We start from the raw sequence: 15,375 nt of genomic DNA on the forward strand, positions 1-15,375 counted from the left end.
TCCCCACAGCCGCCACCCAGCCCCCAGCAAAGGCCACCTGGCAGCATGGCCGTTGCCGGGAGTCCCGATACCCCAGGAGGATAGGCACCTACTCCTTGGCATACGTGGGGAGTTAACGGCGCAGGCATCAGTAGAGCGATCCCTGTGTTGTCAGGGGGCTACAACCAACAGGGTACATGGCGGCCTCACCACAACGGACTGGCTACCGTGCTGGATGTTAGGTAACATGTGGTCCATGGTCGCCGTCAGTGCAGAAAGAGGCACTGCACAGTGCAAGGTGGAATCTGCACGCAGGAACGTAGTCATGGCCAAGAGATGGAGAGCGGGCAGGACTGCAATTCAACAGCGAATAAGCTGGCGAAAGGTCTGATGGCAAGATTTTTTTTTTTTTTTTTTTTTTTTGTGGTTTTAGGACGCACAACTTCGACGGTCATTAGCGCCCAGACTACGTTAGGAATGCACTGCGAGTCACAAGTTTAAAAAACAGCAACGAAACGGAAAACACGATAAAAGACAGACTGACAGTCATAGGATTAAAAAAACAGCATAATCAAATGTCTTTAGAGAGGGTTGTCAAGTTGATAAAATGAAGAACGCGAGCAGCTGCTCATGGGTCATCCGCTAAAATGGCATCTAGGGTACATGGCAGGCCAAGATCAAGACGCAGTGTGTTAAAATCCGGACAGGATGTTAAAATGTGGCGGACCGTCAGCAATTGCCCACATGGGCAGAACGGCGCCGGCGCAGCCGTCAGCAGATGGCGATGGCTGAACCGGCAGTGTCCAATTCGTAACCGGGCCAAAACTACCTCCTCCCGTCGAGAAGGGCGGGAGAAGGACGCCCAAGCCGCGGGAAGAGGTTTCAAGGCCCGAAGCTTGTTGTCCGTAAGTGCAGCCCAATCGGCATGCCACAGCGATAAAATGCGCCGACAAATGACCCTGCTACAATCTGACAAAGGGACACAACAAGAAGCTGTCCGAGGCTGGAGGACCGCAGCCTTGGCCGCGGCATCTGCAGCTTCGTTCCCAGGGATACCGACATGGCCAGGTACCCACATAAAGCTAACCGGAGAACCGACGTCCACCAGCTGCTGAAGAGAGCCTTGGATCCGGTGCACGAAAGGGTGAACCGAGTACGGATCACTGAGGCTCTGGATGGCGCTCAGGGAATCGGAGCAGATGACATAAGCAGAATGTCGGTGGCGGCAGATGTAAAGAACAGCCTGGTAGAGGGCAAAGAGCTCAGCTGTGAAGACCGAACAATGGCCATGGAGCCGGTATTTGAAACTTTGTGCCCCGACAATAAAAGAACACCCGGCCCCGTCATTGGTCCATGAGCCATCTGTATAAATGAAGGTCATATTAATGAATTTCGAACGAAGTTCGACAAAATGGGAGTGGTAGACCGAAAGGGGGTAACCTCCTTTGGGAGCGAGCTGAGGTCAAGGTGAACGCGGACCTGAGCCTGGAGCCAAGGTGGCGTGTGGCTCTCGCCCACTCGAAAGGTTGCAGAGAGTGAAAAATTAAGGTGTTGAAGGAGGCGACGAAAGCAAACTCCAGGGGGTAGCAGGGCAGAGACATACAACCCGTATTGACGGTTGAGAGAGTCGTCAAAAAAGGAACGACAAGACGGGTGGTTGGGCATTGCCAGTAGCCGACAGTCATACCAACAAAGCAGTATATCGCGCCGGTATGTGAGTGGCAATTCACCAGCGTCAGCATGAAGACTCTCGACGGGACTAGTATAAAACGCTCCGATCGCAAGTCGTAAACCCCGATGTTGTATGGAGTTGAGGCGGCGTAAGACGGATGGGCGTGCAGAGGAGTATACGAAGCTCCCATAATCCAGCTTGGAGCGGACGATCGACCGATATAGGCGAAGTAGGACGGTTCAATCCGCTCCCCACGACATACCACTGAGAACACAGAGGACATTTAGAGAACGGGTACAACGGGCAGCCAAATATGACACATGTGGAGACCAGCTAAGTTTCCTGTCAAATGTAAGACCTAAAAATTTTGTTGTCTCCACGAATGGGAGAGCAACGGGACAGAGTCGTAAGGACGGTGGGAGAAACTCTTTGTAGCGCCAGAAGTTAATACAGACCGTCTTCTCGGCAGAAAAACGGAAGCCATTGGCGACACTCCAGGAGTAAAGACGGTCAAGAGAACGCTGAAGACAGCGGTCCAGGAAACATGTACGCTGCGCGCTGCAATAGATGGTAAAATCGTCCATGAAAAGGGAGCCCGATACATCAGCTGGGAGGCAATCCATTATTGGATTGATCGCTATGGCGAAGAGAACGACGCTCAAAACTGAGCCCTGTGGCACCCCATTCTCCTGGCGAAAGGTGTCCAACAGGACAGAACCCACATGTACCCTGAACTGTCGATCCATTAAAAAGGAACGAATAAAAAGAGGGAGGCGACCGCGAAGGCCCCATGTATGCATGGTGCGGAGAATGCCCGCCCTCCAACAGGTGTCTTAAGCCTTCTCCAAATCAAAGAACACAGCCGCGGTCGGGCGCTTCCGCAAGAAGTTATTCATAATGAAGGTCGACAAGGTAACCAGATGGTCAACAGAGCAGAGCGCCGCCTACGAAATCCACATTGTACATTGGTAAGTAGGCGTCAAGACTCGAGCAGCCAAACCAAACGAGAGTTAACCATTCGCTCCATCACTTTACAGACACAGCTGGTAAGCGAGATGGGTCGATAAATGGAAGGCAAGTGCTTGTCCTTCCCTGGCTTAGGGATCGGGACAACAATAGACTTGCGCCAGCATGCGGGAACATGTCCCTCAATCCAGATGCGATTGTAAGTACGAAGAAGAAAACCTTTACCCGCAGAAGAAAGGTTCTTCAGCATCTGAATATGAATAGAATCAGGCCCTGGAGCGGAGGACTGTGACCGGCCAAGTGCGTTTTCGAGTTCCCGGATGGTGAATGGGGCATTATAACTTTCACGATTCGAGGAGCGGAAGTTAGGTGGCCTAGCCGCCTCTGCCTGTTTGCGGGGGAGGAAGGCAGGGTGGTAATGAGCGGAGCTCGAAACCTCTGCGAAAAAGTGGCCGAAGGCATTGGAGACATCCTCTGGGGCCACAAGGACGTCATTCGCGACCGTCAAGCCAGAAACTGGTGGGTGGACCTTAGTGCCAGATAGCCGGCGCAGGCTACCCCAGACAACAGAAGAAGGAGTAAAACTGTTGAAGGTGCTTGTGAAAGCAGCCCAGCTGGCTTTCTTGCTTTCTTTAATAATACGACGACACTGTGCACGTAATCGTTCATAATTGATACAATTTGCCACTGTAGGGTGGCGTTTAAAGGTGCGTAAAGCACGTCGACGAGCACGTAAAGCGTCTCTACACACTGCGGTCCACCAGGGGACCAGTACGCGACGTGGAGAAGAAGTAGGGTGAGGGATGGAATATTCAGCAGCAGTGAGAATGACTTCCGTGAGGTGTGCGACCTGACGATCGCAGCTTGTGAAGGTTTGATCCTGAAAGGTCGCCCTGGAAGAGAAGAGCCCCCAGTCTGCTTTGGAGATGGTCCAACTAGATGAGCACGGAGAGGGGGTATGCTGCAGGAGATGGATAACACACGGGAAGTGGTCGCTCGAATATGTATCAGAAAGTGCATACCACTCAAACCGGCGTGCAATTTGGGTAGTACATATAGAGAGGTCTAAATGGGAATAGGTGTGAGATGTGTCCGAAAGAAAAGTAGGGGCGCCAGTATTGAGGCAGACAAGATTGAGCTGGTTGAAAAGGTCTGCTAACAGGGAGCCCCTCGGGCAGGATGCTGGAGAGCCCCAAAGGGGATGGTGGGCATTGAAGTCCCCAGTTAACAATAATGGTACAGGTAGCTGAGCAATAATTTGCATCATGTCTGCCCTGGTAATGGCAGACGACGATGGAGTGTAAACGGTACAAATGGAAAATGTAAAAGTGGGGAGAGTAATTCGGATGGCAACTGCCTGCAGACCAGTGTGCAACATGATGGGATCGTAGTAAATATCATCCCGGACCAGCAACATAACCCCTCCATGAGCCGGAATACCTACCACAGGGGGTAGGTCAAAACGCACAGAGGTGTAGTGTGCCAAGGCAATTTGATCGCATGGGCGTAGCTTCATTTCCTGGAGGGCTACGACGAGCGGACTGTGCAAGCGGAGCAGCAACTGTAAGTCCTCTCGGTTGGAGCGAATGCTGCGAATATTCCAGTGAATAAGTGCCATCGTAAGAAGAAAAGGAAGATGAAAGAAGGGGTCACTTCGAAGGCCGCTGAGGGCCTGGCTTCGAGCGAGCACTGCCGCCGCTATCAGTAGGCGGACAGTCATCGTCCATTGGTTCTATAGGTTCAGTGGCCATCTTGGTAAGATGGCCGGGAGGGGGAGCTTCCTCCGCCGGTGAACGGCCAGATGTTCGGCTACCAGCGGTGCGGCCAGGCGAAACGGACAACGGCCTGGGGCAGCAACCGCTGGGTGGCGCAGGAGAAGAAATGCGCCGTGGCGGAGAAGGAGAACTGTGCTTCCTATGAGCCTTCTTGGAAGGTCGTTTGGTGGAAGTACCGGTCGATGGCTGGGAGGTCGAGGTACGTAGGAAGTCTGCACAGGACGGTTCCTTCTTGAAGGCCCGTGCATCTGATTTCTGGGTCTTCGTCTTAGCAGAAGCTGATGAAAGGGCTGGCGTCTGTGGGGTGATGGGAGGAAGAGGAGACGTCGACTGCGCGATCTTAGCACTGGCCGAATGGAGGACCGTGGTGCTGAAGGTCAGATCGCATGTCTGGGTTGCCACCTCCCTGGTAGTCCGAGGAGAGGCGAGGACAGTACTGTATTTCTCCGCTGGGAGCAGCGTGGGCTTCCTACTAGCCAACAGCTTGCGAGCAGCCGAGGTGGACACTTTCTCTTTGACCCGAATTGCTTGGATACAGCGTTCTTCCTTATAGACGGGACAGTCGTGGGAGGGTGCTGCATGGTCACCCTGACAGTTCACACAACGAGGAGATGGAGGTGGACAGTCACCCTCATGGGCATCCCTGCCACAAGTGACACATTTAGCCGCATTGGAACAAGACTGTCGAGTGTGATTGAAACGCTGACACTGGTAGCAGCGCGTAGGTGTCGGGACATAGGGGCGAACAGAAATAACCTCGTAGCCCGCTTTGATGCGCGATGGCAGCTTAACACTATCAAAGGTCAAGAAAAGTGTCCGGGTCGGTACAAGGTCATTGTTGACCTTTTTCATGACCCTATGGACAGCCGTCACGCCCTGCTCAGCGAGGAAAGACTGAATCTCCCCGTCAGTCAATCCGTCGAGGGATCTAGTATAGACCACACCACGAGACGAATTCAAAGTTTGGTGAGCCTCCACCCGGACAGGGAACGTGTACAGGAGTGTGGCTCGAAGCAGTTTCTGTGCCTGAAAGGCGCTCTCAGTTTCTAGTAACAAGGTACCATTACGCAACCTCGTACAAGACTTAACAGTACTGGCTATGGCGTCTACGCCCTTCTGGATAACAGAAGGGTTGACAGAGGAAAAATCCTTTCCGTCCTCAGATCGAGAAATGACGAGGAACTATGGGGTAGGCGGTAGTACTTTTGTCACTGGGGGCTGGTCATGTTTCCGTTTGTGGGCAGAAGTCGAGAGAGAAGAAGAGAAATCCATTGCGGAGGAATCCCCCATGATTGCCAGCGTCTCCGATGGCGCGCTCCTTCCTTATGGGGACCCTCTCAGAGGGCACTCCCGCCTTAGGTGAATGTTTACACCTCCCGAGAAACAGACGGAGGGACCAATCGGCATGGTCAGAAGGTATCAGCTCAGGCAATCACCCCTCCCTGGGCCTGGCGTTTACCAGGGGGTACGTGCGTGCCTTACTTGTCTACCCAGGGCGGGGAATTACGCGTTACCCCGTCACCGGCTACGCGTGCGAACGCGTGGGTCGGCCTTCAGGCGCGCACAGGGAGGAAGGAAGAAGAGGAAAAGGAAGAGAGAGAGGACAGACTGACTCAAACGCCGAAGCGGAGACCAGAGAAGGCAAGGAGAAGAAGGCAAGGAGAAGAAGGCAAGGAGAAGAAGGCAAGGAAGACAGTGAGATGGAGAAGAACAAAGAAAGGAACCAACCAAAGAAGGAAGAAACGAGAAGTGAAAAACCAAAAAGACCACAAATATAGGTCGTGGGACGGTCCGTCTCCGGACGCAGGCGCTAACTACCCCCTTGAGGGGGATGGACTCCTTTTAGTCGCCTCTTACGACAGGCAGGAATACCTGGGGCCTATTCTAACCCCCGGACCCGCAAGGGGGGGAGGGGGGGGGGGGTGATCACAAGATGGACACAATGCACCAAGTAAGGCGCCCTTCCCCAATCGGCTCGCTCTTCGGAAAATTTTGAGAGATGGAGGTCAAACCCAACAGGGGACCATCACAGAAGGCCGAAAAGTTTGAGACTCCTTTTAGTAGCCTCTTATGACAGGGAGGAATACCGCGGGCCTATTCTTACCCCCGAACCCGCAGGGGAGGGGGGGGACAAATTATTTTCAAGTGGACTGCCTCCTTGTCCAGCATTCAGAGTAGAATTATGGTAGTCTGATAAAAATGTCTTCAACAAGTTCTCACCTGATGTACAGCAAGAAATTGAGAATCTAAATCATTTCAAATAAAATTAGAAACATAGCTTATTAGCCATTTCTTCTACAAATTATCTAGGTTTAAAGACTGAAAATTCTTGTTAGCCACATGGCAAATAGCAACATTCATACACAGACTAATGCTGTTACACATTTTCCTTTAAAAATTACTTCTGTAATCCAGTAAATATTAAACCAGGAACATGAGATAAAGAGCCGTTATTTAATATGTGACTCGGGAAGCAGCAATCTTTTTCGAAGTTACTAGTGCAACATCAAAACCTTGCCAAGGCTCTTCGTGCACTATGACATGCATTTGTTCATTCAAAACATACCATAAACAAAGAAAGAAATGCCACACATATTTAAAAATCAATACATATCACTGCAGCTTCCAGATATATTTTAACAACTGACTTACTGGTGAACTTGTTATTACATCAACAATTTTATTTTGAAGTTCCCAAAATTAAATGCAATTTTACCCTGGTTAAAAATTTAGAGAATTTTATAGACTGTACACAGAATCCTGACATACTGAGAAACATTACATCTGTATATAAATCTGAAAATGACCCTTTTAAGAGGATTTGATTACTTGCTCAAGATAGTGACAGTTGTTCAATTATGACAAAAATTCAAACAGTTCTTCTTCTCCTTCTCCTTCTCCTCTTTTTCTTCTAACTCAGTTTGCCAGTTTCTCTCTGTACCTAGGGTTGTGGCAGGACGATTCCAACATCCACGCAATATACTCTTGACACTCTGCACATTGTGTCAGAGTAATGTTTGCTTGCTCATACCTTGTGCAGAAGGTAGAAACGTTGATAGCATATAGGGGCAATTGTTCACAATTGGTGAACCTGACTACTTCACATTCCTGCAGTGAGACAACACACTTTGTTACATGGTAAGCTGTCATCGCAACTGCTCTCTTTATGTGACCTCGAATGCTACCTCATGGCGAGTTCACTTCTTTTTTTTAATACGTTCGGATTCTCAAATGAATTCAGATCTCTTTGGCAACATGACTTATTATTTTGCAGCTCTGGCCTGAGGAATTACTCTATATATACTATCATACTCTATTCTATATACCCTATCATATTCCAGCTTTAATATGATTCTAGGTTTTGCTATTTTAAACTTAGTACTGTATCATCCTTTGTCTCATTGTGTAACTGCATCTGCTATGCAGTACTAAAGTGCGCGTCATTTATGTTGGCGGCCGAGTTTAGGTTCGTTCTGCGCATCTGACGTCACAAAACACAGTCAGCCAATGAACAGAGAACGACGTTGCCAGATCTCGACTGCAGTGCAGAGCACGGACGAGTGTCTTCAGTTTTAGAAACGTTCAGTCATAAATAAAGTAACAGAACAAAAGCAATGTCTTGAGAGCAGACTTTCTTTTATAGAAAGTTTGGAAAAATCGTTCTTTATACCAACTGCTTCATATTCTATTAATTAATTAAACAAAACAAGCAATAACACTCCTAATTCAGGCGATAGCAAGGAAAGGTGTTTGTATCAATCTCACGAATTGCTTTTTCGCAATAAAGAACAGCGGTAATTGTTTATTTCCTATTGCACTTCGACGAAGCGTGAATATTCATAGTCATACCAACGGTGTTTGTCAGTATTTTGCGTGACACGTTATACATCTCAAGGAGAAATTAGCACAGACCAGCTGCGTTAGCGTAACGGTGAAGGTGTTGGACTTATGTGTGGAAGGTTACGAGTTCAATCCCTTTGAGGTGCATATTATTTTCTTTATTTAAAAACAATACTGAAGTGCCATACGAAACGAATTTCATTCGTTTGAATGCAATTTTTCGAAATTTCTAGTGCTTTGTCTCTTCATTAACCCTTTCGCTGCTGCAGACACGTGCTCCCCGCATTCCGCGTTGTGCGCGATTTTGTCATCACTGCACTGCTCGCCTGTGCACACACATGGTGTTCCCACTGCTTTAAAATAAAGCCAAACGTGCCCCGTGTAAATAAATCTTTTGTTACAGTCGCGAAAGATGGAATATTTCTCAATATTACATACGACACCTTTGTGGTACGTAAATTAAATGAGATATTGTTATACAGTAAATTTTATATGAAATTTAGGTATCTTGTCCACATTTCATTCTCAACATTGTGGCAACTAAAATCGACCATACGGAAAGTATACTCTATGAACTTTTACCTCTGCAAACTCTTCAAAATTTCGTGCAGTGGTTAACTATATTTAATGCTGCATAATAACTGCGTTGAACATCGAAACAAAATTAAGTCATTTATGGGGGAAAGGTATCAGTCAAGAAGATGTGTAAAAATGTAATTTTTGGGCCAAATAGTTTTTGTGGAATCGAATGATAAGAGTGTCAAAGCAGTCGGAACACCATGTGTCTGCACAGGCGAGCAGTGCAGTGACAAAATCGCGCACAGCGCGGAATGCAGGGAGCACGTCTTTGTAGCAGCGAAAGGGTTAATGCGGCCGTGGTGGCTTTACTTCATGTACTGCGCGCTCCACCCTAAACGTAAGTTTGCAAACTATGCTATACTATGGCGCTGCTTCTCTTGGCGCGTGCGTCGTGTGCAACTGGCAACGCAGCAATCTCCCGCATCTGGGCGGGCATGCGCGAGCCGCCAAGATAAAAGAATTCAACTATAACACCTGTTGTCTGTTCTGTAGCCTAATCATAATAAGTTTGTATCTGAAACCAAGTTAATTGCTTGATGTTTTTGTGGCCACCCGATTCTGCCGTGAGAGTTCTAGAGTCATTCAAAGAAAGTCTACGGTCAGTAGCATTTAAATACCCATATCATGCAATACTGGTTGGAGATGGCTAACCTACTGAGTATAGACTGGGATGTATATGGATTCATTACAGGGAGTACAGACAGGCAGTTGGGCAAAGTAATTTGAAACAAACAAGCCAGACCTTATCGACAACTCATATAGAAACAGGGATTAGCAGTCTTGATGTCATGCAGCAACTATAGTTACAAAAGTTAATAAAGCAGTTAAGAAGGGTAGGAGATTGTTTCTGCTAGAAAGAGCAGATCATCAGTTGTTAGCATCTCACTTAGACAGTGAACTGACATTACTTAGTTCGGACATACAGAAATTAAGGGCACAATTTAAGCAGATTGTAAACTTTTGTGTCGAGAGTTATGTGCCTAGTAAGTGGATTAAGGACAGGAAAGATCCACCATGGTTTAATAAGGAGATTCAGAAAACAATGAGGAAGCAGAGGCTGTTGCACTCATGGTTCAAAAGAGAAGGTGCAAATGATGACAAGTAAAGGTTAGCACAGATTCGTGCATCTGTGGAAAGATCTATGCATGAAGCATACAAGAACTACCAGTGTCATACCTTAGCAAAAGATCTGGCTGAGAACCTGAGAAAATTCTGGTCCTACTAAAAACCTTCAAGTGGGTCTAAGGCTTTGATCCAGTAACTTGTTGACCAGTCTGGTGTGGCAGCGGATGATAGTAAAATGAAAACTGAAGTTTCAAATGTCACATTCATTACATGTCCTGCCTGACAGTCATATCGTTTAAATATTTAGGCCTAATGTTGCAAAGCAAAATGAAACGGAATGAGCATATGAGGATTGTGGTACAAAAGGCAAATGGTCAACTTCATTTTATTGGGAGAATTCTAGGAAATTGTGGATCATCTGTAAAGGAGACCGCATACAGGACACTATTGCAACCTATTCTTAAGCACTGCTTGAGTGTTTGCAATCTGTACCAGGTTGGATAAGGGGACGACAGAGTAGTTCAGGTCGAAAAAAAACCTGATTTTCAGTTTTCTTGATATTTCGATAGATTACGGTTTATTTACATACTCTGAACAAGATTTTGCTGAAAAAATTTTTTTTTCCGAGCATTTAAAGAGCATTTTCCTACCATGTGTGTTTATGTGCCACGCCCACTTTTCTGTCACCCATTTTTCTGCATATATTTTAGATCTTTATATCCCCTACATTGCATGTTAGGAATTTTTTTACTCCCGAGTGTGTTGGCTATCCTTGGAATGCAAAGGTCGGTATTCTTTTGTTTCTGCTGTTTGTAAACAACACGCGGTTAGTTTTGTTGAAGTGTGATTGCGAGTAGTTGTTATACTTAAGTTTACAGTGCTTGTTTACGTGTGTTTTGTAGTGTTTATTGAAGATGATGAAACGTAAAGGCATTTTCAAGAAACAACAATTTGGAGGAAACAAGTTTAGAAAGCTTTCTGTACAAGAGCTTATGTCGCCTGGCAACGATGTTTCTAATTGTAATTCTTCAACAAGTACATCATAAATGAAGCTCTCACTATTTCAAGAGAGTTACAACGGATTTACTGTAAGTGACAAGGGGTGCAGTAATATTATTATAAATATGAGAATATTATCAGATGTAATTTCTAAATTTGTACAATGTAGACAGTGTGGTGAGTCACAGAGTGTTAAAATTTGTGAGAGTGACAGTGGGAGAAAAGGCCTAGCAATTGCTTTGGATTTAATTTGCACTAAATGCTCAGCTGTGATTTCATTTATGAGTTCTTCAAAACCAGATGAAAGTCGCTCTTATGAAACAATACTAGATCAGTTTATGCCTTACGATCCATTGGCAAGGCCATGGCTGCAGGGAGAACATTTTGTTCAGTGATGAACTTATGTCAACCACTAAATAAATTTGAAAAACTGACTGTATGTGAGGTCAGTGAGGAAAGCATGAAACTGGCTGCTAGGGAAGCAGTGGAAGAAAATTATGGATGTTCGGATTTTGCAGTTACACTTGATGGAAGTTGGCAGAAAAGAGGACATACTTGAACTCTGAATGGAGTAGTGACTACCATGAGTGTAGACAACGGTAAAGTGTTAGATGTGGAGATAATGTCTAAATATTGCAAATGTTGTAAAGTCAATGAACATAAAGAACACAACTGTGTGGCTAATTTTAGAGGAACAAGTGGTAGTATGGAAGTTCATGGAGTACAAGAAATATTTCATCGCTCCATAGAAACAAGAGGCATACAGTACACCCAATATTTGGGTGATGGTGACAGTAAGGCATACAACAATGTGGTGAACTCTAAGCCATATGGAAATGCCATTATTAGCAAAATAGAATGTGTAGGCCATGTTCAAAAATGCTTGGGAACAAGGCTGAGAAAAATAACTGTTGACATGAGAGGAAAAAAATTAGAAGATGGAAAATTGTTGACCAGACAGGGTCGGTTTACTAAAAGTGAAATAGAAAACTTGCAGGTATACTATGGGTAGGCAATTAGGAGAAATAAAGAAAATATGGAGGCAATGCAGAGAGATGTTTGGGCCATATTCTTCCATATGTCCTCTACTGATTATGAGCCATGTCACAGATTGTGTCCATCTGGAGAAAATTAGTGGTGCAAATACAATTGGGCTCAGGCAACTGGAGAATCTTATTCTCACCAGCATTCTCTTCTTGCTACTGTTATTACAGAAATTAAACCTATTTCCAGAGATTTGGCTCATCCTGACCATCTAAGGAAATCTCTGCATGGGCAGACAGAGAACCCAAATGAATGTTTCAACAGCATAACTTGGAACCGCCTTCCTAAAACTGTATTTGTAGACATGCATGCAATGAAACTAGGAGTTCATGATGCTGTAATTACATTTAATTGTGGTAATACCGGAAAGTGTTGGGTACTTAAAAATCTGGGAATTAATCCTGGTGATAATATGATCACTGGGCTGCAACATTGCGATAAAATGAGGATAGCTGATGCAGACAGGTCTGCATCTAATATGGCCAAGAAAGCAAGACAAACATCCAGGAAGGTGAAAAAGAAGCTGGAAGACCTGCTAGAGGCCAAAGAAGGGCCATGTAAGTAACAAAGTTCAAAAGTTTTTTTCTTTAAAATCAATTTCCTGCAAACCAAAATTTTCAGTACGTATGCTCTGACAGGAGTGCTTCTGTAAAGTTTAGAAGGTAGGAGACGAGGTACTGGTGGAAGTGAAGCTGTGAGGACGGGGCGTGAGTCGTCGTTGGGTAGCTCAGTTGGTAGAGCACTTGCCCGCAAAAGGCAAAGGTCCCGGGTTCGAGTCTCGGCCCGTAACACAGTTTTAATCTGCCAGGAAGTTTCAAAACTCTCTTGTTGATGTATCTAAGGGATCTGAAGGCAAGATCCATCACAGCACTTGAATCTTCTGAACTTTGTGCTTCATAAGTTGCCTTACTATCACTTGGAACCGACTTATGTAGTCAGTTATAGGAAGAGCTACTATTTAAAGTTGAATCTGCAATCAGTATTTATAGCATATACATATAACCATTGTATCTGCTGCCTGACTCTTACACACTCAACAAAACCATTTTCCTATATCTTTATATTTATTCACAGTGCTTCATTTGTAAAAATGAGGTTCCAGCACGGTGACCCTCTGGAGTGGGGAGGGGTGTTTTTTAGGTTTATACTTCTTAAAACATTATTTTAATGCTTTCTGTGCATTTTAAAAGTGCAAGTACAGCATCTGTACTGATAAAAAATAAAGTTTTATTGCACTACATCTAAAAACCTGTGGTTCTGTTTTTTTTTTTTTTTTTTTGGGGGGGGGGGGGGGGAGGGGGTCAGAGCAGAGGTTCTGGTACAGTGTACCATCACAAATTGAGTAGTGTTAGTCAGAAAATTCTCACTTTAGAGTTACTATAAGATCATACAGCACTGATGTGACTGTGTGAACTTTCCCAGCATATTAATCCACCATATTATTCTCAGGTATACTTTTATCTTACTAAAATATTTCAGGTGTCAATACGGCCACCTTCTTCAGGTGAGAGTGCTGTTCACTAGATCAGTTATGGCAAGATTTAGTAAACAGCACTCAGCCTGAAGATGGCTGAGGTATTGTGTCAAGACAACTGTTTCCTCCAGCTACAGACATGAGAAGATGATGATAATGATGATGATGATGATAATAATAATAATAACACAGTGTTCATATTTTGTTTTGAAATGTTACTTATGTTTTCATGCTTGCCTTCTCCAAAACTACAAATACCCTGGCAGATATGCTTTCAACAACAATTTGGAAACAATCCTTAAGTAACGAAATTTGTTCCAAATGAAACCAATTGAACAATATATTTTATGAAAAAGTTAGAGAGCTCACATTTTACCAAGAAATATTAATACAAAACAAAATACACTTACTTTTGAATCTATATCACGATCCCACATGTCATTAACAGTACAGCCTGCACCACGCATCAAAATGGCACCAATGCCAAACAGTCCCAGTAGGAGTGGATCAGGCCAAGAACCAGGAGAGGCTGCCATAGCTATACTCCAAGCACATGGCCAATACAACAGCCATGATCCTAATATGAAAAGAAGAAAAAGATCGAATTAACATACTATCACATCACTACTCTTACTGTGGTTGATGAACAGATCAAATTTGCATCTTTCATAAATCACACAGTACTATCTTTAACTCAGCAGAGTCTGTACGTACACATATTCATAGTGTCCTTAGCCATGGGAAACTGATCTTTTGTTTTGTTTTGTTTTTGGGTGCAAAAACAACTAGGGTTGTCCGCACCCATGTCAAAATTATAGAACATGAAGACACACAGAAGTTAAAAAATGACTACAGGGATATGGTGAAAGGTCTATAAAATACACCATAGAAAAACAGAGGTCCAAGAACTAAAAATTAAATGGCCTTTGCCATATTGCTATGATGGATAGAAAGTAAAAGGCAATCACAGCCCACACGTCATTGGCTAAAACGGCTAATAAATCAGACGGCAAACACAAGCGGGAACGTAAATGGTTAAAAAATGGGCATTCTGTCAGGAAATGGTGGACAGTTAAAACCTGGGTGCAATGTGAACAAAGTGATGGGGGAGTGCCACTCAACAAATGGCAGTGGCTAAAAAGGCAGTGCTCAATAAGCAACCTAGTTAAAATTACCTCCTCACTGCAGGAGGGCTGAGAGGAGGTTGTCCAAGCCACTGGAAGAGGCTTAATAATCTGAAGCTTATTCCCCATGAAGGGAGGACCAACGACAATGCCAAAGTGACACCACCACCTGACAGACGGCAACACAGATCATTGGAGGGAATGCAGGAACTAGAAGGCTGAGAGGCAAGAACTGCCGGCTTGGCAGCAGCCTCGTTTCCTTGCTGATCAACATGACCAGAAACCCACAAACATCACAGTGGTTCCAGCAGGCGTGAGCATGTAACAGTTTTCCTGGACCAATTGCCCTAACAGATGGGCAGTGTACAGCAAAAAGAGACTTTGGAGGCCGCTGAAAGAGTCTGAGCAGAGGACACAATTGAAAAGCCTGTGTTGCTAGATGTATTCTGTGGCCTGATACAGGCCGAAGAGCTCTGCTGTGAATACTGAGCAGCGTGTCAGAAGCTGATACTGAGAAACATCTGTGCACACCCGACACCACAGTCAGTCCGAGAGCCATCAGTGTACACAAAGGTACTATCACGAAGTTATATGTGAAGGTCGTGAAATTGAAGGTGATAGAGTGAGACTGGAGTACTCTCTCTCTCTCTCTCTCTCTCTCTCTCTCTCTCTCTCTCTCTCTCTCTCTCCCTCCTTTTTTTTTTTTTTTTTTTTTAGGGCGCAAAACTGCTATGGTCATTAGTGCCCGGTCTGTGACTTAGGAAACGGTAAAAAATGAAAATGGAAAGCAGCAGCAATGGGAACGAAACTCAAAAAATTGGAGAAACTAAAAGTAGAAGGATAGCTTAAAAATCCACT

General features: G+C 45.2%; 1 protein-coding gene across 1 annotated transcript in view; it reads right to left on the bottom strand.

Annotated features, from left to right (window-relative positions):
* Positions 1–15,375, bottom strand: part of LOC126412672 (4-hydroxybenzoate polyprenyltransferase, mitochondrial) — a 124,236-nt gene that overhangs the window by 71,034 nt on the left and 37,827 nt on the right. The window contains exon 2 of the mRNA XM_050082377.1: positions 13,804–13,970. Within this exon, the coding sequence (XP_049938334.1) occupies positions 13,804–13,970 (167 nt within the window). The remainder of the gene's footprint in view (positions 1–13,803; positions 13,971–15,375) is intronic.

Source organism: Schistocerca serialis, chromosome 7, assembly GCF_023864345.2.
Source record: "Schistocerca serialis cubense isolate TAMUIC-IGC-003099 chromosome 7, iqSchSeri2.2, whole genome shotgun sequence".
NCBI classification, from domain to species: Eukaryota; Metazoa; Arthropoda; class Insecta; order Orthoptera; family Acrididae; genus Schistocerca; species Schistocerca serialis.